Source organism: Hydra vulgaris, chromosome 12 (genome assembly GCF_038396675.1).
Source record: "Hydra vulgaris chromosome 12, alternate assembly HydraT2T_AEP".
Taxonomy (NCBI): domain Eukaryota; kingdom Metazoa; phylum Cnidaria; class Hydrozoa; order Anthoathecata; family Hydridae; genus Hydra; species Hydra vulgaris.
The window spans coordinates 47,468,003-47,492,477 of NC_088931.1; the positions used below are offsets into that span (position 1 = coordinate 47,468,003).

Sequence of the window (24,475 nt, forward strand, 5' to 3'; positions counted from 1 at the left end):
GGTGTTTTAATACTGAACAGTATCTGGGTCCTATTCATGATGTTAAAATGATTCCATACTAGGTAGGCAGGGCTCTTTAGTCACAATGAAGGTAAATTTTCTAAAAGAAGGAAAACTGCGATATAAACTTGAATGGTAATCTTTTTAGTAGTGGTTGGCAAAACAAGTTAACACCAGAAAGGGCATTCATTTTGTAATAAAAATATATGACTTATGAAACTACTAAAGAAGCCAAATGTAAATTATATAAAAACCTTATTTCAACAAAACCGTAAAAATTTTATTATAAATCAATTTTGCTTAAAAACAATACAAACTTTAAAATTAGTTAATAAAAATAATTAAAACACCACAGCCTTTACTACACTTTAAAATAAAAAAAACTTTTGATTTTATTTAACTTTTATTTACAAATTAAGCATATAATTAAGAACAAATTGATATTTTAATTAATTAATTTTATATGGAGTTGGTCAAAACACTAACCAAATAATATACTCACAATAGCTGAGTATAAGAAAAAATTGATAAAAAAAAAATAATACCCAAGTAACGCTAATCTTTGAACACAACTCACGAAGTCGTAACATTTCTTCTTTGTTAACAACATTACCACCTGATGAGTTTTTCCAACCATTAGATTCCCAATTTTGAATCCATTCTGTCATAGCTTTAAAGAATTAAGGTTTCATATTTTATTCTTAAAATATTTTGTCCAATAAAAAACTCATCTTCCAAATTAATTTTTGAATATCTTATTATAATATAAGAATATTTATTATATAATATAATATAAGAATATCTTATTATAATATAAGAATATTTTAAACTTTAAAATTAATAAAAATTGATGTGTTCTTAAATTCATCTTAAACTGACAAAACAATTTATAAAAGCACTAAAGATCACTAAAGATTTCACATATTGTTAAATTAATACTCCAGTTTTAAAAGTAAATTGCAAAACCTTATTAAGAATATTTTGATGAGTTTTTATTAATTGTAAATTTGATCTATTATGGTTGTTAACTACAGTTGTTTTTATTTACTAATGACATATATTGATATAATAAAACTTGTACCTTCATAGAACATTACCATTCAAAATGTTTAAACATTTTTAAGCTATGAAACTTTAACAACTATTGTAAGCTAGCAAGCTCTGATTTAAACTTTTGAATTTGATTGACTGTATAGAAATAACAATATAAAATACCTTTGATGGTGTACATGCTGTCTGTTCTTAATTCAACTTCAGGTAGGTTCATTTCAATAGCAGTTTCTAACGCGCGACATGCAGCCTAAATTAATACAACATTCATAAAAATACAGAATAGTATTAATCATAAATTTATATTTATTTTTAATACTTTTCTATATTTTTATGAATATAACAATAAATCTAAAATCTTACAACAAGTTCAGCTTTTTGATTTGTTGGTTGTTCAACATCAAGATATTCACTTACATTTCTAAATGAATCACAAACTATTTACACACATTTCAAAATGAATCACAAACTATTTAAAGAAAAATAATTTGTTGATTAACTTTCAGTAATTTTTTAGGGGTAAGAAAAAGAAGCAACCTTAGCAGATGTTAACTTTGCAACGTATTATGGTTTCTATGAGAGGTCAGTAGTGAATGATGATAATCCAAGAAGACGTAAAGTAGAGGACTTGGTGAGAGAGTTATTATTTAATAATATAGGAATATCTACAGTATTACGATAGTTGTTTACAGTAAATAACTGAGTTTTGTTGGAGTTGAAATTCACAAGACAATGCAAGCACTAAGCTGTTACAGAAGAGCAATCAGATTCAAAATTGGCTGCCTGTTCCAAGCCATTGAAAAGAGAAAACTTTTTACAGGACCAAGGATATAACCTTGAGGTACCTAGAAATGAAGAATAGAGTTGGCCTTCAAATTTATTAGATATACCATATGAAGTATTCTTATGGAAAAAAAAACAGCATGCCAAACTTTATCACAAGCTTTTAAAATGTCGAGTGCAATAGCTCTAATACATAAAAATCAAGAAAAGACAGATTAGGCAATAGTTAGAGAGGTCAAAGTGTTCTCTAGAATTTTCAAAAATTGGAACCAGTAGGCAGGAAAACAAGATACAGTCAAGCAAATAAAATTTTTTTTTTAAATATGCTCACTAAATATGCATAACAGTACATTATATTTTAAAATTAACTAATAACCTTATTAACTGTTTTTAAGGCAATTTAAATTAAAACCAACATCTCAACTTAAAACTCTGCTTGCATGTTTCTTTATCATTAAAATACTACCAATATAAAAAATATATAAAAACGCTGATATGCTAATTCACATCCGTTTACTGTTTCTGTCCTTTCAAGCTATAAAAATTTTTATTATTCTGGCTTTTTTACTTTCACTTCAATGCTTTGGAACTCTCTCCTATCTTCATATTTTCCTGACTCATACAACCTACAATTTTTCAAGTTTTCTGTCAACAGTTTCCATGCACTTTAACAGTTTATTTTCTAGAAACTCCCATACATAAATACATGTATATATACACATACATATATATATATATATATATATATATATATATATATATATATATATATATATATATACTCCTGTGAACAAAAAGTAAGGTGAATTTTTTTATAAAATGAAAAATCTTTATTTATTCTTCCAAATCTGTATCGTCCCCCTCAGAATATTCCCCCCCTGGCCCCAATGCACTTTTGCCAACGTTTTTTCCAGTCTTCGAAGCATGCCGATAAGTCCTCGGTAGGGATAGCCTTCAATGCGCGTGCTGATTCACGTTGGATCTCTTCAATGGACTCAAAACGATTTCCCCGGAGTGGTCTCTTGAGCTTTGGGAACAGCCAGAAGTCACACGGTGCTAAGTCGGACGAATACGGTGGTTGTGGAGCAACATGGGTAGAGTTTTTGGCGAAAAACTCACGAAGAACCAGTGCTGTGTGCGAAGGCGCATTATCGTGGTGCAAAATCCAAGAGTTATTGGCCCATAATTCCGGTCTGTTTTTGCAAATAGCTTCACGCAAACGTCGCATAACGTTTAAATAATATTCCTTGTTGACAGTTTGGCCAGTTGGAAGGAATTCGTAGTGCACGACACCACAATAATCAAAGAAAACAGTCAACATGACCTTGATTTTTGAGCGACTTTGACTTGGTTGCTTCGGTCTCGGCTTGCCTTTTTCACGGTATTCACTCAATTGGTCGATTGTTTCAGGGTCGTATGTGTAGACCCAAGTCTCATCGCCAGTAATAATTTGTTTGTAGACGTCTTGATAATCAGAAAGCATTGCTTCACACGTTTTAACGCGACGCTCTTTTTCAAAGAAATTGAGAAATTTCGGCACCAAACGTGATTTGAGTCTTCTGAGGCCCAAATGATCCTTCAAAATCGCTTGCACCGACCCAAATGATATTCCAACCATGTCAACAAGGTCTCGAATGGTTAACCGACGATTTGCAAGCACCAATTCTTTGATTTTGTTGATGTGGCGATCATCAATCGAAGTCAATGGTCGTCCGGAGCGTTCCAAGTCATCAACACGTTCTCGGCCTTCTTTGAAGTCTTTGTACCACTTGTAAACATTTTTTTGAGACATAGTCTCTTCACCGAAAGCCTTTTGCAACATTCGATACGTTTCAGCAACAGAAATATCATTCCGCAAACAAAATTTAATAGCACTTCTTTGCTCAACAAAATTAGACATCGTAAAAATCGCCGAATGCACTTTTGGTACTTCAGAAACAAGCGTAAACAAAAAAAAATAATTATGAGTTTGACATGTAATTTGGCGCAAATGTTAATGACATTCCTACCAACTTAAAAATAAAAAAGATTGGACGATTCGAATAAAGGGGGAAGTTTAAATTAAAAAAAAAAAGTCATTGCATTCTAACATTTAAAAAAGTAAATAAGTTTGACATTTTTTAGATACAAATAAAATTCAATTAAAATAAATTTTGGCTGGGTTATATTTATAGCAGGAATATTTTTCTATTTTATAAATGTTTCATTGTAATTATTCAACTTGTTTCATTCTGAGCGATCTTCTAAGGGGCTTATTACATAAGCGAAAGTCAGCCCCGGCTAAGATTTAACCCGCTCACCCGGGCTAAACTTTTGCCCTGTCTGGTAATTGGTTATATAGTATTAGGAGAGCTTTAGCTACCACTTACTTTCACCAGCCAAGTTTGTTTAGTCCTGTAAGTCCAAATTAAAATGTGTTATCCGAACAAAATAAAATTGATATATCTCTAATTAAAAGAGTTAATGTCAGAATCTATTTTACAGGTTGCCCAGGGGACTTTTTAAATCAATGGAATTATAAATGCAAGGAATAAAAACAAATGAATAAAAATATAGCTGTATCATAAAAGTACTCAATATGCTAGCTTTTTTTCTTGTTATATAATTGATCTATGTTACGAACATCTAGCTTATATGTTAAGTTGCTTTACACTCTATGTTAAGTTGCGAACATCTAGCTTATATGTTAAGTTGCTTTACACTCTATGTTAAGTTGCGAACATCTAGCTTATATGTTAAGTTGCTTTACACTCTATGTTAAGTTGCGAACATCTAGCTTATATGTTAAGTTGCTTTACACTCTATGTTAAGTTGCGAACATCTAGCTTGTTTAAGTTATCTATTTTCGTTTTACTTTTTAGTAAACATTTGTCAACAATTGTTTTTTAAATGTAAGTAAAAAAAAAAAGAAAACTTTTTAAAATTTAGTTTTTTTTTGTTATTAGTAACAGTTATCAAAACATAGTCTTTTTACAGATAAGCCTTTGTTCTTTAAGTTACTCAACAATTTTTCTCCTTTGTAATTGTTTTCTGTATATATTCACCTTCAGGGCTTTTAGCAGAGTAAATACAGTCTGGGTGGTTTGATCTATCCAATGCATCACTGCGATGTCTTTCAATTTATGGCTCTACCTCTTCTTCATTAAAGTCATAGGTTTTATTTTTTTTGCAAAAGTTATGAAGAACAAAGCAAGTATATACAACAATAGGATCTGCTTTGTGCCGACTAAAGGCAAAAAAATTTTTGACGACTAACTCATCTAAAAAAAAAAAAGTTTCTCGTTGGCCAACATTTGCAGACTGCCAACAATAGATCCAATTTTGCCAACTCTAGTGTCCAATATGCTGGCTAATAAAACTTGTAGGGGGGCTAAACATCCACCTATACCCCCCTTGGGACAGCCCTATATGTTGCAAGTTGTTTTTTCTTGTGCATAGATACAGAGTATGTGCTAAATTTCATTTGGTTTCTAATTTGTATGCAATTACTAAACCATTAAATTGCAATATAAGTGCTGTAAGTAAACTGTACTGTCGAATTATGAACAACAATTGTAAATTATTAATAAGTAGACATGCTGCATTAACTGTTTCATCTCGACCGGGTCGAAGAAATTGAAGCCGGGATAAAAACGGCTATGTAGTAAGAAGATTTTTTCTTAACCTGGCACCAAGCTGTAGTTTTAACCCAGGCTGATTTTCACTCATGTAATCACCCACTTAAGTTTTCATTTATAAATGGCTTCTCTTCTTTATTTGATAGAGTAGAGAAAAAACAAGAACAAAAGACATCTGTTAGCAAGTAAAGTTTTAATGAATGACTTATCAAATTCATTCATTGAAACTGCTTTAATCATAGTCATAATAGCAGATTTGGCAAGTTTTTTTTTTGTGGCTGTTTTCGCAAGATTCTTTTTAAACATTAAAAGTTAAAATTCTGAATTTATGTTGAAAGTAGTTTATTTATCGTGCCCAGACTACCAATAAGTGCACAAAAATCTAAAAATTGGCTCAACATATAAACTGTTCTTCAATTGTTTTATATTAGATCTAGAATCAGGTTTTTTTTTGAAAACTCAAGTTTATCAATAATATCAGTTCTTTCCTTGTTGAAATTGGGAGTAGAAAAGCTTTAACCAAATTTACTTTTACCAGTGTATGAAATGTCGGAGTATAAATTCAAACGCCACATAACAAAGCAGCATTCAAATAGTGTCTCTTTAACACAGCAAATAAATGCATAAACTGAGATTAAGCAAACGTGTTCTGCAAATAAGTTCATGAATTTTGTTTAAAAAAACATTCTTATTGTTATAAACGATCTTTGCTGCCTTCCATATATCAGTGATGAGCTTTCAAAGTACATATTCTTAGAAGATGATACAAAGCTATCATTCAAGTTAATAAAAAGAAGTTATAAAAATTATTTATAGTGAAGTTGAAGTTTCTTTATACAAAATTTATAGTTGCAGATCAGAAAGAATTTTATTAAAAACATATTCTAGCATTTAAACTGTATTGCAGTATGATTGAAAGATGCAATAATAAAGTGAAAACCAAATAAAGTTGTGTAATTTTTTACTTTAAATAATAATATCATATAATGATATTATTATTATTTAATAATGATTAAAGCATTTTAAATACTTGAGTAGTTTAATAATTTCACAGATTTTATTTATAAAATTTTGAAATATTATTAACTTTCATCTGCTTCAGAAAAAAAAATTGATTTCTTTGAGTTAAGCTTTAGTGAAATGAGGAACTACTATATCTTACATAAAGAAGGATTTGCCAATTTGCCAAAGCTTTAGCTGGTTGATTTATTAAAGGTAGTAAACTTTTCGATCCAAACAAAAAAGTTATCTGATATCATATTTTATCTTTAGTTATTATATATTATAACTAAAGATATATTTTTATATATATTTTGTAAAACTTTTCTTCTCGATTCTTTGTTATAAACATCATTGGAAGAAGATATTTCAAATAGAAAAACATTTATACTTCTTCGAGTAGTTCCAGAACTAAACATGTAACAATGAAGACAAGGCATTTGCAAAAATCAAGGATAAATAATCTTCTTGTAAATATTCTTCTTAATGCGCCTTTGTTTACAAAAAGTGTGCACTCATTGGCAGGCTGGGTTCTAAAAAAATGCTAACAATAAGATAAACAATAGCAGTCTTAAACTGGCCAGACTAGGTATTTTATGACTATGCTTTAACTGCGTACTTCGCTTTTAAATACAGTTTAAAAAGGTTGAAGAGATTAGTTACATTATTGTCATATTTTATTCTAATTTTTAAATTAATAATGTAAAAAAAAAAATGCTAAATAGTATTTAATTTTAACAAAACATTTATGACAATTTCTACGATCCTCTTGTAACTTTTCAAATAGCTAAAACAAATTTTTAATTGATGATTGTTGATAAAAACACTATACATTATATGAAGGGTTGCCAGATGCCGGGCTTTTACAAAGAACACAGTAAAAAAATTTATTTTTACAGGTTTGGTGCTGTATTCATCTTCGTAATAGCCAGTCGTCTAACAACCCTTATTATATGAAAAGTATTTGAAAATTTAAGTTTTTCAATACCTTAGTATTTTAAAACTAAAAAATTTAAAATAATTAAATAAAATTTTTAAATTTTTTTACATAGATACTTATATTTTTGTTTATCTAATTTGATATTATAATTTTTATAATTAAATAAATTTAAAAGTTAAAAAACTTATTTAAATCGATGGCTTCTAAATTATAAAGCTTTCAAAAGCTCAATAACTTTTAATTCATAAACTTGGTTGGCTTGTTGATTTCTGTCAAGTAGAATGTTTGTCAAAAGAATTTTTGTTGCAAAATGCTACTTCAGTTGATTTAATTTAAATAAGTAACAAAGGCATTTAATGGGCAGAGTGAGATTCACCACATGAGGCCAGCAACTAAATATAATCAGCACATTTAAATATCTAGTATACTAGGTATTTAAATTAAAAATATATTATATAATTTACAAATACAAAATTTATTTAAATTTTGTGTTTGTAAATTTTTTAAAACAATTAATTTTTGTATTTATAAATATTGCTTAATAATTAATATTATTATAGTTTTTAATTATCTTCTTTTAAATGTTTTACGCAAATATAACATAAATAAAACATTTCATTGCAAGTTTTATTTTTTATTTTTTTGTTGTTGTTATTTTCAGTTTACTTTACCAGATAATTTATTTTACCAAAAGTATAATTAATTCTTTTAATTTAAGTTATTCAATTCTTTTAATTTAAGTTATACTTTAAAATAAGTTATTAACTTATTCTAAAGTATAATATTTATTAATATGCAAAGATCTTTGTAACATTCCTAACTTAAGATAAACAGTAAAATAGTAAATAAAGAATTTTTAAATAATAAGAGTAAATTAAAAAATAATTTATTCAACATATTGAGAATAAATGACATCAATTAAAAATTAAAAAATTGTACATGAAAGCAATTAAAGAGATGTTTGAAACTGACATTAGTTCAGACTCCGACTAAATTATTTTGTCTTTGTAAATTAAAACTAGTAAATAAAGAATAAAATTGCTTTTTTTTGTATTTCATAAAAAAAAAATTATTGTTAAAATCTAAACTTATTATTAAAAATTTATATTATATCACAACACAAATTTATCTTAGTTTATCATAAAGAGTAAATAAATAAAAATTTCTAAGTAAATTCAAAAAACTCTTGGTAAAACACCATTAATAAAATTTTAATGAAAAAATTTACATACAGGATACCATTTTATTGAAAGATTTTTATAACTTACTTTACATTTTGGATAATGTTTAACCTTATTTGGATTGGTACCATACTTTTACAAAACAAGAAAAATCATTTCATTTTGTATTGGGATTTTACGAAACAAGAAAATTTTGTTTTTTTATGTACACTTTTTTATAAAACAAAACTATTTTTATTATCAAAACAATAGGCAAGTTGGTAGAAAAGTTTCCCAAACTCTGTTGTAGTTTTTAGAGAGGCTGATTCCATAAACAACTGAAAATATCAGAGTATTAACAGTGCCATGTTGTGCATGGAAAGTGTTTCTGTTTTGAAAGTGCGTTTTGGTGTGCATTGTCGAAGTCACATAAAGAAAAACCACAACTTTAGGTTTAAAAGTTAAGGTTTTAGGTTACAACTTTAGGTTGATAAGCAGGACTATTGTCCTTTGACTCCAATAGTCACATTTTTGGCCTGGGCATATACTTACATATTAATTCACTATCAATTAGCATGAAATTAGGTATGTTTTTGATGATCAATCTTTATCACTCTAGTTATATTCTTATTTCTGATTTTTTTCATAAATCTTTTAGTTCTTATTCCTGATTCCATTCTCTAAGAATAATGTAGTTGTGTTTTGGCTCGCTCTTCTAATGAATCCTAAAACTCTCTTTTAGGCAAGGTGCCTCAAACATTGGTGCTCTCCCACCGTCATATTTTCTTGACTCATACAAGTTACAGTTTTTAGGTTTTCTATTAACTTTCTTGTTCCTAACTTTCTACTTTGCTTTTTTTAAAACTCCTTTAAATATTAATTCTAAAAAACCTAAGTAATGGTTGCTTACAACCTTGCTGGGAGTAAATTCGATTTTTTTTTTGTTTTGTTTATTTGCATTAGTTGGCTCATTCTTCTAATGAATCTCTAAACCTCTCTTTTATTTGTTTTGCATTGTTAGGCATTTCTCGAATATAACTAGATTAGGTAACTTCTTTCATCTACTTTTAGTATTAGGTAATTTACACAGGTGAAATATTAATTTTGTAATAATAGTTTGAAAATATAACAACTTGTTGAAAGCACATTATGACTTAATAATGCATAATTTATGGTTATCATTTCAATTATTTCAGTTACTTAGTACATGGTTACAACAAATTTTTTGGGTGATATTACCATAATAGAAAACTGAATTATAAACTATAAAAAATCATACTTTGGATGATATGGTCCCCAATATACACCAACTCCTCCAACTGCAAGGTTGCTCCCATTACTCAGACAGCAACCATCTGAATAAACTACAGGAGCTGTTGGAAAATCAATTCTTTCAATAAACTTACACTTCATAGTTTTATTTAAACTTGTAGTTGCAATATGATTAAAACCATTATGTGATTTATCTGCTTCTAAAAAATACAAAATTATGTGATTTATCTGCTTCTAAAAAATACAAAATTATGTGATTTATCTGCTTCTAAAAAATACAAAATTATGTGATTTATCTGCTTCTAAAAAATACAAAATTATGTGATTTATCTGCTTCTAAAAAATACAAAATTATGTGATTTATCTGCTTCTAAAAAATACAAAATTATGTGATTTATCTGCTTCTAAAAAATACAAAATTATGTGATTTATCTGCTTCTAAAAAATACAAAATTATGTGATTTATCTGCTTCTAAAAAATACAAAATTATGTGATTTATCTGCTTCTAAAAAATACAAAATTATGTGATTTATCTGCTTCTAAAAAATACAAAATTATGTGATTTATCTGCTTCTAAAAAATACAAAATTATGTGATTTATCTGCTTCTAAAAAATACAAAATTATGTGATTTATCTGCTTCTAAAAAATACAAAATTATGTGATTTATCTGCTTCTAAAAAATACAAAATTATGTGATTTATCTGCTTCTAAAAAATACAAAATAAACTATAAGTTGCAGTGAAAAAGAATATAAACTTAAAGCATAAACTTAATAATACTTTTATATATAGAAAACATATCACACACATGTTGAGATTAGAGATTGTAACAATTTTATAAACAATTGAAGTTGGATATTTTTGTTTAATAATTTAATTTGTTCAATTTTCCTTATTTCAAATTACAAAAGCTCTTTGGACATGACCCTTACATAAATTCAAATAAAACTCTAATATAATGGCAAGTTAATGACAAAATCCTTTACAACAAAATCAAAATCCCTAGTAACAAAGTTTTAGTATCCCTAGTAAAAAGGAATTCCAACAATTTTAAAAATTGGAAAAATCTACTCTCTTAAAATGTAATGTGTAAAACCTGTAACATGTTCTGCTTTCTTTTTTGGTTAAAGACACAACTTTGAAATAAAATCATCTTAGGGCTCATGTTGCTAAGTAAACTGATGTAAATGCAAAATTGTATTTTACCCTGCTTAGTATGATAACAGCTAGATTTCTTAATAAAACTAATAATTTTTCCTTGTTTCTCTTTGTAACTGGCTATGCAAACCTTTCTGTTTAAGTCAAGTTCACTTTACTGGAATAGATAATGCCCTTAGTAACTAAAAATATAAAACATAAAAAATCATCCTGGCCAACCTGTTGTTGAAAAGTTACAGCAAAAGGACTTGAACCATGATTAAGTTTTAATTGATGCAACAACCACTATAGTATTAGTAAAAAAGAGAAAATGATACAACCTTATGATCATTGTATACAGTTGAGGAATAACACAGGACCAAGGATGAAACTAAGGACAAAAGGTACCACAGAAGTTACTGAAATGGAGGAGAGTGTTATCTATCAAAGGAATGGCAGGAATGTTGTTTGGAACACAAGCTGTAGAAGATTTTAAGTGGGAAATAACTTTAGCAACAGAAGCAGGAGTGATTTGGATGTCTACCAATAGTTTAACAATGAATAACAGATGTGTATATCTCTTGAGTCCATTGATAAAGCTTAGAAAAGTGACAATGGAAAGTGTGTAGTCATAAGACTCAAGAGATGAATTAGAGGGAAAGTTTTTTGCAAATTGTTCTCTAGTTTTCTTGTTTGCCAGCTTTCTACCTTATCCTTGAAAGAAGTAATTAAATCAGATCCATGTATGCAAAATATATAAATTGCCTTTAATAATGACGTTGTTAAAGAAGACAATATTTATCAATATTGATATCTTCAGATATTAATATTGATAATAAAACTCCATCTTCAGATATTAATATTGATAGCTAATATCTTTTTACTAACATGCTTAGCCTCACTCACATCACACACATGTTTGGAATGGGAACCAGTCTCTCATCTTTTTTTTATTCTAATTCACTCCCAAGGCTGCAAGCAACTACTATTAAGTTGGCAGTTACTAGAAAAAAAAGAATAGAGTTATAGACCAAGGAAACGGTTGAAAGAAGACTTGAAAAGTTGAAAGTTGTATGAGTCAGGTAAACATGAAGATGGGAGAGAGTTCCAAAGGGTTGAGGTGCGGGGAATAAAACTAGACAAATAAAAGTTTTTAGAGCATGCAGGAACAGATACAGTAAAAGAATGAGATTTTGCTGAATGATGAGTCAAGCGAGAATGAGTTTTAGTTGATAGAACTAGAGATGATAGCTCCTTTGAGCAGTTACCATGATATGATTTGTAGAAAAGAGAAAGAGATGAAACTTTACAACAATGGGAAAGAGGCCTAAGCTTAGCAGATAGAGTAGGTCCAACTACACTTACAATGTGTTTTTGGACCTTGTCTAGAAGAGAAAGAGCTAGACAATCCTACTCACTTTCCAGACAATCACCACTTACTTTTACTCGTGAAGCTTGCGCTCATTTTTTTCTTACTCATACTATTTCATTTATCAAATTCATCAGTATTTCATGCAATTATCTTAAGACTTTTTACATGATTTTCTTTACGATGGCCTTTGGATTGAAAACCTTTGTCTTTGCAGACAAATTAGCTTTTTATGTGACCTCTTGGATTTAGACAGGTTTTTATTCTTTTTCATAGATTCAATCTTCACTCAGCTGCTATTTTCAATTGTAACTTTATTTTAATTGATAAGAAAAATTCTCCTGAGAACAATCATTTAATGATTGCAAGGTATTGTGCAAAAGGTTGTATTAATTGGTTAATACTAAAACTCATTATTCTTACATCACTAAAATTTGTATTTAATCTTAGAAGATTCTAGAGAATTTAAGAAAATCTTCAGTAGAATAAATAACGAAGGGAAATCTAATATCCTCTATTAGGAGATATAATCTATACGAATAACTAAGTAAAATGAATAACAAATAAAATAACAAAATAAAAATGAATACAAATCTAATATTCTCTATACATATAATCTATTATTCTCTATTTTCAATAACTTTTCATGACATCTCTAACATACTAATTCTTTATCAGAAATTTTGTTTAAACTGTAAAAATTTAAAACTATTTCAACTTTATACTTTAAAGCTTAAGGTCCAAACAACAGTCTTACAAATGTTTTGCTAGAACTTGTATTTATACTCTAAAGTCCAAACAACATTCTTATCTTACAAATGTGTTCATAAATATTTTATAAACATATTAAATTTAGTAAAACATGAATTTCATTTTCCAACCTACTGCAAAACACCACTTTAATTTTTGAAAACTCTGGAGACTACTGATTATTCCAATTACTATTTAGTCTTCTTACTGTTGTTAGCTTCTGTTTTCCATTCTATACTATTATTTGATCTTTGATTTTTAATCAACGCTTTTTCATTCAATATGGTATTTGGTAATAACAAAAATCAAAAGATTTTTAAGTGTATTAGAAATGATGAGACTAGACAAAAACTCTTTATATCAGGTTTTAACAAAGTTTGAGATGCTGTTCATAGGCTTTCATTATATAGTACATTATTTTTTTATAGTGTGTACCTTTATATAGTGTAAAATTTTTCAATTAGTAATCTTTCCTATCTTATTTCTTGCATATAAATGAACATTCTTCTTTATTTCCAGTAACCTCAGAGGTAACAAAATGTTCTTTTCTGGTCTTAAATTTGTTATTATCTACATAAACAATTTTCTGTTCATTTTTACCATTAAAATAGCTTTATTTGCTGATAAAAATAATTAGATACTCTAGTCTTAATAAAAACTTATTATTTAACATTTAAAAAATCTACAGAAGATTGTACCATATCTGATATTTGGAAGAAGGCTAATATAACACCTATATTTAAACAAGGGAGTAAATTGAAACCAACAAATTACAGACCAGTATCTCTGACATCAATAACATAAAATATTAGAAAGAATAATTGCTGATAATATAATTAAGCATTTAATAATAAACAAGCTATTAGCAAAGGAACAGCTTTCTGAAAAGTAAGAGCTGCACAACAGATTGACTAGAATTTCTTAACACCTTGACAGGCGCATTATTATACGGTATTCCAATTGATGTTTTGTATACCGACTTTCAAAAAGCTTTCGACAAAGTATTACAAATAAAATTATGATCTAAGGTTTATGCTTCCAGTATTATTGGTATGTCTTTTAAATGGATTGAATCATTCTTTCCAAATAGGAAACAATGAGTAGTGATTGGAAAATGCAAGGCAAATTGGGTTGATGTTTTAAGTGGAGTACCACAGGGTTCTGTACTTGGTCCACTCTTAATCTTGATATTCATAAAAGATTTAACAAGCAGACTACATAATAAATGTTGTTTTTAATGTTGTATACCGATGACAATAAAATAATGGTTTTATTTATACCGAGGTTGATTCTAAATGACACAAAAAAACTTGATGAATGGTTGGTTGAATGGAAACTGGGTTTGAATTTTGAAAAATGTAAAATAATGCATTTTTGGTGCAAGTAATAAAAGATATTCTTATTTCATGAAAAATGTTGGCAAACTAAAAGAAATTGAAAAATCTCCTTTCAAAAAAGATTAGGTATTATATTCAAGGATTTTAAATGGGAAAGACAAGTAAGGAATGCTTCCAGTAAAGTGAACAATATGCTTGCGATATTAAACAATACTTTTAAGTATTGTTTAATATCATTTTATAAGGTATTTATCTAAATACCTTATAAAAATGCTTTATTATGCTATTGCGTTATTTAGTACATTAGACCTCATTTGGAATTTGCGATTCAAGCTTGGAATCCCTATTATAAAAAAGACATTAAAGAACACAAAAAAGTTCAAAGAAGAAAAATTGATACCAGAATTAAGACATTTGGGATATAATCAAAGACTAAAAATATTAGATTTAACAACTTTAGAAGTTCGAAGACTAAGAAGTGACCTTATACAACAATATAAATTATATAAAGGTTTTGAATCTATTGATATGAAGAAAGCCCAGATACAAATGCATTCAATCAGTACACCATGTCCAGCATCCAATATTAGAGGTTACAAACATCATGTTAAATCAGATTTTGTTAAAAAATTGTTTAAGTAGACAACACTTCTTTACTTACAGGGTTGTCTTTGGATGGAATAGTTTACAGTGATCATTAATGCAGTCTACATTAGTCAAAAAAGTTAAACCCAACTTTTAACTAATTGACTATTGACTTACAAATAATGTTAAACAAGAAAAACAAATTACAACTAAATTTTTAGATAATCATTGTATTGGCTGTCATAGATATTGCCTGGCACTCTAAAGCATTTGAATTATATTATTGTTTTATATAGAGATTGGTCTTTTGAAGTAAACTTTTAATCCAACTTTTGAGGTAAACTTCTAACTTAACTTTTGAAGTAAACTTTTAACCCAACTTTGGAAACACCAATAAAAGTACAATCTATTAATAACACTGTAAATACATCAATAATTTGTTTGTTTTAATCTTTTAGTTTGAACTAATCTTTATAAGAACTAATACAAAGTTTAATCAACTCTAAAAGTTTTGAAAACAAAATGCCTAGATATAAACCATTAAAAATATTAAAAAATCATTTATTTGATTGTTACCTTTCATTTTGAATGAGGTCGTTTTCTTTACACCAAGAATATTAACTATAGATGTGCGAGAATCATTCTAAAACATATATATTCATTAAAGATAATTTTATATTTGCTTAGAGCTCTTTGGTTGAAATTATGTCATATAATAAAAATACATACATAACAATTATAAAGAGGAATAAGCAATTAAAAATATTTGCACTAGATGAAAATATAATACTTTTGTCTTTAAAAAGATCATATTATAGCATGGTTCAACAAATGTTGATTCAATTGATCAATTTTTATTTATAACTGAAATTACTTAAAACATTAAATACAACTGAAATAAAAAATATCAAATATACATGAGATAAAAAACATTAAATATACCTGAGATAAAAAACTGTTTGCCTCTTCAATACATTTAAATTTTTTGTATCTAGCATCAGGATATCCTTCAACTTGTAACTGACATTCTTTCCTATATACCATTAAAAAAATATATAAAGATTTCTAAAAGTTTAAAAATTTAAAGTAGCACAAAAAATATAACAAACACAGAATGGTAAAAATAAAAAAATGATAATACATAAATATATGTACATAAATAAGTATTTGTATAATAAATTCAAATTCATAAACAGGTTTTTAATCTCATTCGAAAATATTGTAAATTACAAAAGTTATGACTACGCAAAATTTTGGACCTCCTCAAAATGAGAGGATTGTAAACCTTGGTCATGGTCATACCTTTTTAAATTAAAAATATTTTTAATTGAAATTTAAAACCTGTTGATGAGTTTAAATTTAGTATAAGATAATGTAGTTGAAAATTTTACTTCATCACTGCCCTCACATTTAGGCAACGTTTTGGAAAAAAAAATTTTCCCAGACCTCTATCATTGAGATTTTTTGCAAAGCATTCTCATTTGGCATAGGCATGAACTATGCCAAATGAGAATTTTTTACATAAATACTCTATATATCTTATACTGCCGATTTAGGTGTTAAGTGTGACATCATACTGAAATAGCCTGGTGCTGAGGGCTTCAGAACATACATCAACTGACAAATAGCCTGACTCGCAGCGGATTGCTGCTACATCAACTAAGGGTTTGGCGTGGAGCAGCAATCTTTTCATTAATTATTCTTCGTTTTTTTCTAAAAAAGCCATATCGATTTAGATAAGCAAAATAAGTGAGCAAATGCTTTCATAAATATGCTATAGTAGATTATTATTATATATATATATATATATATATATATATATATATATATATATATATATATATATATATATATATATATATATATATATATATATATATATACACACATAAATTATGTTAGTGTATACTAAAAACAGAGTGCTCAATATTCTTAAAGAACAGAGCAATAATAAATTAGTAAAAACACTTATCTAATTTTTGCTATCTTCAACACTTTGTTTCACCATCAGTAGGATTCTTCTTGATGAACCTAATGATGGTGAAACACAGTGTTGAAGAAAGCAAAAATTAGATAAGTGTTTTTATTAATTTATATATATATATATATATATATATATATATATATATATATATATATATATATATATATATATATAATAATCATTACAAGATATATAAGAACAATTAAGCAGTATTTAACCAATGCAGCTGTAAACTGTTTTTACTACTATAAGTAACAAACAAATCAATTTTGCCTTTTACACTTATTAGACTTTTTTCTGTCTCTGCACCTGCAATTACAAAAACCTTGATCATCACATTAAGATTCAAACTGTACCTCACTGCAGAATGCAACATCCATTCTACAACAAACATTAGTTTTATTTACCCAACCCAAATTGATAAAGATTATTGTCTTCTCTAATGATTATAACTCCAAATAAGTGGATTGCCTCATTATCTATCAACATTAAAATAGTAACATTTTCCAAATATTTTCTATTTGTTTTCTATTACAACAATAAATAAATAAAAAAATCACCTATTTAAGTTAACAAACATACCCTTTTACGGTAGAAAGAAAGGCACAACACAAATAAATTAAAAACCATCAATTAAGAACATTATTTTGTACTTTTTTTTTAAAACATCTTCGCTTCCAACAAGGCTGCAAGCAACCACTAATTAAAGTTGGAAGTTACTGGAAGAGAAAAGATGAAGATTGTAGAACAAGATAATGATTGACAGACAACTTAAAGGATTGCAAATTATATGAAACAGGAAAGCAAGATGAAGAAAGCGAATTCCAAAGAACTGATGTACGAGGAAAAAAACTAGACAAATAGACGCTTTTGGAGCACTTAGGAACAGTCACAGAAAAAGGATGAGACTTAATTACATGACAAGTAACACGAGAATGTATTTTAGTAGATGGAACAAGAGAAGCTAGCTCTTTAGAGCAGTGCCCATTATAATATTTAAAGAAAAGAGAAAGAGAAGCAACATTACGACAATGTGACAAAGAAAAAGAGCATCATTAGAAGATCCACTCCAGATATGGCAACAGTATTCCATACAAGGCCGGATTTGAGATTTATAGAGATAGAGAATAGAATCCGAAATAAGAAAGCGTCAAACTCGATAAAGAGATGCAACCTTAGCAGATGCTAATTTTGCAACTGATTTGAAATATGATTTCCAAGAAAGATCGGAAGTAAGAGTTAATCCTAGAAGATGAAGAGTAGATGACTCATCGAGTACATCACCATTCATAAATATAGGAAGATCTAACTTATTGCGATAACAATTGGCTGAAAAAAATTGAGTTTTATCTGTATTGAAGTTCACCAGCCACTGTGGGCCCCATGCTGTAGCAGAAGTGAGATCCTTTTCAAGCTCAAATGCCCCCTCCAAGCAATCAGAGGGTGTTGGTTTCTTATCACGACAAGAATAAATGGTCATCAGCAAACAATGCCCCCTTAGATGTGGGAATATCTGGAAGATCGTTAATGTAAATTAAAAAGAGATTAGGGCCAAGGATAGAATCTTGAGGAACCCCTGAAGTTACAGAACAAGAAGAAGAGTGCTGTCCATCGAGGACAACTTTTATGCTACGATTGGAAAGGAAGGATTCAATAATCTTAAAGATGTTGCCAGATACACCATAAGAAGAAAGCTTATGGAAAAGACCAGCATGCCAAACTTTATCAAAAGCTTTTGAAATGTCAAGAGCGATGGCCTTAACCTCTCCACCTTTATCTAATGCACGATAAAATCTATCTGTTATTACTGTTAGCAAATCAGTTGTAGAACAAAAAGATCGAAATCCATATTGATGGTCAGAAAGTAAGTTATTAGATTCAAGATGAGAAATTAAGTGTTTGTTAATTAAAGACTCAAAAACCTTGCTTATAATAACAAAAAGAAGAAGGGAACGGTAGTTAGACGAATCAGATCGGTCTCCAGAATTTTTGAAGATAGGTATAACAGATGCCGCTTTCCAGCAGGCTGGAAAACAAGACTCTGATAAGCACTTGTTGAATAGTTTTGAGAGTATAGGCGACAGCTCCGGAGTACACTTCTGCAAGACAATAACAGGTATGTTGTCCGAGTCACAAGCTGTAGATGATTTTGTGTATTTAAATCAAAAACAAAATAATATTGAAATTATTTAGGAAAATACAAATTAATTTTGAAACAGGATATTCAGTTAAATAGTAAAAAGATAAGAGGTTACAAGCTGGGGCTAATATGACTTTTTGTTGTTATTGCTTTAACAGTGTTTAACTGCTTTATAAGTGAATACAGAATAGATTTTTATTAAAAAAAAAATTTTAATATTTGTAATTACAAATGAAAGGAATATATTAAAATTTGTTTATAGAAATCTTGTGATAAAAAATAAAAAAAAAAATATTTAGAAATTTAAAACAAAACTTTGGCATTTTATGTTTTAGGCAGATGTTAAAAAAGTGCAACAAACAATTATCCCTCATGTTATGGAGGTGATATTGAGTTTGTTGAGGGGATTGTTTTGCAAGATGGTGTATTGAAATTGGAAACAGCTCAACCCAAGCCTAATGAAGAATAATTTAAAGATTTATATTATTATGAAAAATAAAATTATTATTATGATTTTATTTTTAATTTATAAGAATAAATTAAAAATAAAATCATAATGATGTAAATGATCATCATTGTAATTATGATGATTTCCATAAATAAATTTTCCCAATAATCCTAAAAACTATGATTCATTACATCTAATTAACCCCAGCTACAAACCCCAGCTTTATTTCAACAGCCCCAGCTTAATCAAAATCAAGTTCTGGTGGTTTACTTCCATATATCCATATATATAATTATTATACAGAAAAAAATATAAATAATTCATGAGTACCATGTTTCATAAACGCCAGGTTTCCTTCCAACTCTTACAGCATAAAATGGCATGATCTCACATCGCATACAATAGAATCTTTTTAACATCAGCTGACTGTAGCTTTATCGAAAATTATATTTTTAAAACTATTTTAAACTAATAATAATTTATTTATTAATAATCGATTTGTTTAACCAGTGCCATGGTTAGGCTCAAACTTTTATATATGGTTTCCAGAAAGATCATTTGTAAAAAATAATTTGGGAACATACAACATCAAAATAATCCAGGAACATATAACATAATACTCCTAAAATAAGATAAACTAGACAAACTAGAGTGAAATTTAAAACATCATAGGACAATTTATATATGGTTTCCAGAAAGATCATTTGTAAAAAATAATTTGGGAACATACAACATCAAAATAATCCAGGAACATATAACATAATACTCCTAAAATAAGATAAACTAGACAAACTAGAGTGAAATTTAAAACATCATAGGACAATTTATATATGGTTTCCAGAAAGATCATTTGTAAAAAATAATTTGGGAACATACAACATCAAAATAATCCAGGAACATATAACATAATACTCCTAAAATAAGATAAACTAGACAAACTAGAGTGAAATTTAAAACATCATAGGACAATTTATATATAGTTTCCAGAAAGATCATTTGTAAAAAATAATTTGGGAACATACAACATCAAAATAATCCAGGAACATATAACATAATACTCCTAAAATAAGATAAACTAGACAAACTAGAGTGAAATTTAAAACATCATAGGACAATCTAAAATTAAGAATAAGTTTCAAGATCTAATTTTTTTAATTTAAGTTTAAGAAATATTTACCCAATATAGTAGATATCAAAGAGAACTCAATTTAAACATTATAAATATAAAAAAATAAAAAATAAACAAAATAAATAGCAAAATTTTTTGCAAAAATTTTTGAGTACGTTTTTCTTTTTTCATCTACAACCTGCATCCAGGCCAGCTTTGTAACATGATTAAGCTAATTTGATTTTGAAAAAGGAATATCAAATACAAAAGCTTAATAAGGTATCCTTTAAAATCTTGCAGCCTCAATTATATCTGGATCAAGTGAAGTACTGCAAACGTAAGTAATGTATTTTTCAAATAAAAATCTATTCTCTGGGGCACTATTAGGAAAATCCTTTATTTACATCCCTTTTGTTTATAGGAAAGTGAAAAAAAGAGATGAAATATTAAGATACTTAAGTGAGCCACTTTCATTCGAAATTTTAGTCTCAAAGGAATTGACTAGTATACCAATACTACAAAAAGGTTTCAAAAAATGAAGAGTACAAATGCCAATTGATGTTATGTATTCAAACCTTTTCTTTTTTCTGATAACTTGAAAAGCCTCTTAAACTTAACAATTACATTAGGACTGTCCAAACAATATGGAGCATAAACTTTATACTAAGCTTTCTTTACAACTCAAGGAAGAGTTCTAACATATTTTCAGTGGTTTAATGGTCTACTATGACAGTTCTAGTGTATACAATTTTATTCAACTTGTGTCCTTTTGAATAATACATATTTCATACAAGTTATCTACCCTCTATTTAATAAAGATACATATCATTACATATATAATGATATAAACCTTTTCAAGATGTAATTGGAAACTTAAACGTTGTAAATAATATAAGTAAGATGTAATTGAGAAATACAACATGTAATTTAGAAGTTGCAATATGTAATTAAGAAACACAACATGTAATTGGGAAATTTATAAATATAATTGAGAAACCCAACATGTAAATAAGAAATCGCAATAGGTAATTAGAAAAAAAAAATTGTAATTAAGAAATCATAATGTGTAAATGAGAATACATTATTTTTAATTGTGAATTCACAATGTAAGCTTAAAGGCCATTATAAAAGATCTTTTTGGACATGCATTTTAATAAGTTAACAATATCAAATTTTGCATTTGTATGCACCAGCAATACAGTAATGGAATTGAAAGATTGTTGTGTTATTTGTCAATACACTACGAACAGAAAGTCTGTTATTAAATTGAATCTGTGCAAGCATTTATTTCACCAAATTTGTTTATATCCACTTCTGGAACAACCAGAACCACCTTGTCCAATTTGTAGACATGAAATACATACAACTGAACAAGTTGAAAGAAAACATTGATTTATCTTCATCAAATGATAGAAGAAGAGTTATTGAATGATTGGGTGACTCTGGCGCAAATTTTAGATGTCAAATATAAGACAGCATACAATTAGGTCTGCAGCAGAAATTTAAATTGGTGTCATCGACTCTGAAAGATCAATACACGGCATTAATATTTGAAAATAATTTCATCGACTCTGAAAGACGGCATTAATATTTGAAAATAATTTTGGGCATACGGGTACCACTATGTTCTTTATGAAGCGCATTCTTGACATTCAATTTTGGGCCACTATTTCAAACGCTGTACTTCATGAATAACACGAACAATGCTGACCTCTAAGGCGTCAATAGTTGCTGGCTTGTCAGCTTAATCCAGTTACTCCACAAGAAGTAATCGAGTGGTATCAAATCGCACAACCTTTGAGCCAATTGGCCGTTCCATTTTTCGAAATCAATTATATAAGTCGATGGTTGTGGTTGCCGTATGGCATAAAGCGCTATCCTGTTAAAACCTGGGTGCAGATTTACAAAACATTTTAGGCGTAAGTTTGGTGTAAGTTTGGCGTAAGTTCTAAACTGACTAATTTTGTATTCACAAAACTTGCGCAGTTGCCTAATTAGGTGGTAAAATATTGCCATCAAATGTGATGCAAACGTAGTCTATGACATATTCTACAAAACCTTTTTTGATATCTATGACGCAAGTTTTCCAAAAAAGAAAAGAATTAAGTAAATCTAATAAAAGTCACTGAGGATTAATAAAGACATCAAAAAGTCTTCAAAAATTAAACAAAAACTGTATATAAAACATTTTTTTTTAAATAAATATTAAAAGCAAAATTTTATATAAAAATTATTTAAAAAATGATATTTTTTAAATTTATTATAGTTTATAACATAATTCAAAAAGCACATATCAAATTTATTATAGTTTATAACATAATTCAAAAAGCACATATCAAATTTATTATAGTTTATAACATAATTCAAAAAGCACATAGCAAATTTATTATAGTTTATAACATAATTCAAAAAGCACATAGCAAATTTTAGTGAGTTAAATAAATTTTTTGTATTTGTAGCACCAAATTTATCTAAAAACATTCCAGACATATTAAATCCTATAAATAATTTTGTATTTCCACTAACAATTAGTTTAAATGCTTTTGATGTATCATTTGCAGAACTCCAAAATGTCTTTAAAATGCTTAAATCCAATAAAGCAATAGGTCCCGACGATATAAATGGAAACATAGTCGTTAATTCATACAATCACATAAAAAAGATTCTATTTAAGGTTTTTAATTGTTCAATAAATCAAGGAGTTGTACCGGAACAACTGAAGTTAGCTAAAGTCACTCGTATATTCAAAGGAGGTGAACTAACAAATGTTGGTAATTGTTGTCCAATCTCAGTCCTCTCCACTTTTTCCTAAAATTTTAGAAAGAATTTTATTCAACGGAATATTTATTCATCTCTCTGTAAATAATATACTTTATATAATCAGTACGGTTTAAAAAAAAAATAACACTCCTGAACACGCGGTAGTTCAACTCACTCGATGCATTACAGATTCCTTTGAAAAATCCCAATTTACGTTGGGCATTTTTATAGACTAAAACTTTTGATACAATCGCTCACAACATTCTCATAAAAAAATTGAAACATTATGATATCACTGACAAAGTCTTAACATTTTTAAAAAACTAAATAAAAAGCGTAAACAATTTGATAACGTTGATGCATCGTTGTCTTCCAACGTTTTAGAAATAAAACGTGAAGTTCCACAGGTTTCCATACTCGGACCAATATCATTTATTTATATTTCTTATTTTTATTAATGATCAATATTTCTATTTATAATAATATTTCTAACGATATCTCTTATTTATATTAATGATCTCCATAGAGCCTCTAAATTTAATGACAATTATGTTTGCGGATGATACTAATCTTTTTTTATCCCATAAAAACACCAAAGGGTTATTTCATGATATGAATAATAAACTAAGAAGGTTTCCTAATAATATAAATCAAATAAACTTTCGCTAGACTTCGAAAAAACAAAACGGGTTCTCTCTCATCCAGCTTCAAAAAAACATACACTATCGTATGAAATGTCTGTGCTTATCATTGATAACGTTTATATAAAAGTATTTATGTATACAAACTTTTTAGGTTTTATTATAGATGAAAACCTTTCATGGAAATACCACATTGTTAACTTTTGCAATAAAATTTCTAAAAGTATTGATTTTCTTTATGAATCGAAAAGCATTTTAATTCAACTATATTACTCTTTGATTCACTGTCATATTACTCCGCAAATATCCACTAAAGTAAGTTAAAGCTGCTACATTGTCAGCTGAAGCATGTAGCACATCTTATTCATTTAAAAGATCGTTTTACTCATACCA

General features: G+C 28.0%; 1 protein-coding gene across 1 annotated transcript in view; it reads right to left on the bottom strand.

Moving 5' to 3' along the window:
• Positions 1-22,215, bottom strand: part of LOC100201848 (ribonuclease H1) — a 48,936-nt gene extending 26,721 nt beyond the window's left edge. Inside the window, exons 1-7 of the mRNA XM_065813498.1 lie at positions 19,904-22,215; positions 15,944-16,034; positions 15,578-15,644; positions 9,829-10,021; positions 1,414-1,471; positions 1,216-1,300; positions 546-670 (exon numbers count right to left, since the gene is read on the bottom strand). Of these exons, the coding sequence (XP_065669570.1) occupies positions 546-670; positions 1,216-1,300; positions 1,414-1,471; positions 9,829-10,021; positions 15,578-15,644; positions 15,944-16,034; positions 19,904-19,992 (708 nt within the window). The 5' untranslated portion in view covers positions 19,993-22,215. The remainder of the gene's footprint in view (positions 1-545; positions 671-1,215; positions 1,301-1,413; positions 1,472-9,828; positions 10,022-15,577; positions 15,645-15,943; positions 16,035-19,903) is intronic.
• Between the last annotated feature and the right edge of the window lie 2,260 nt (positions 22,216-24,475).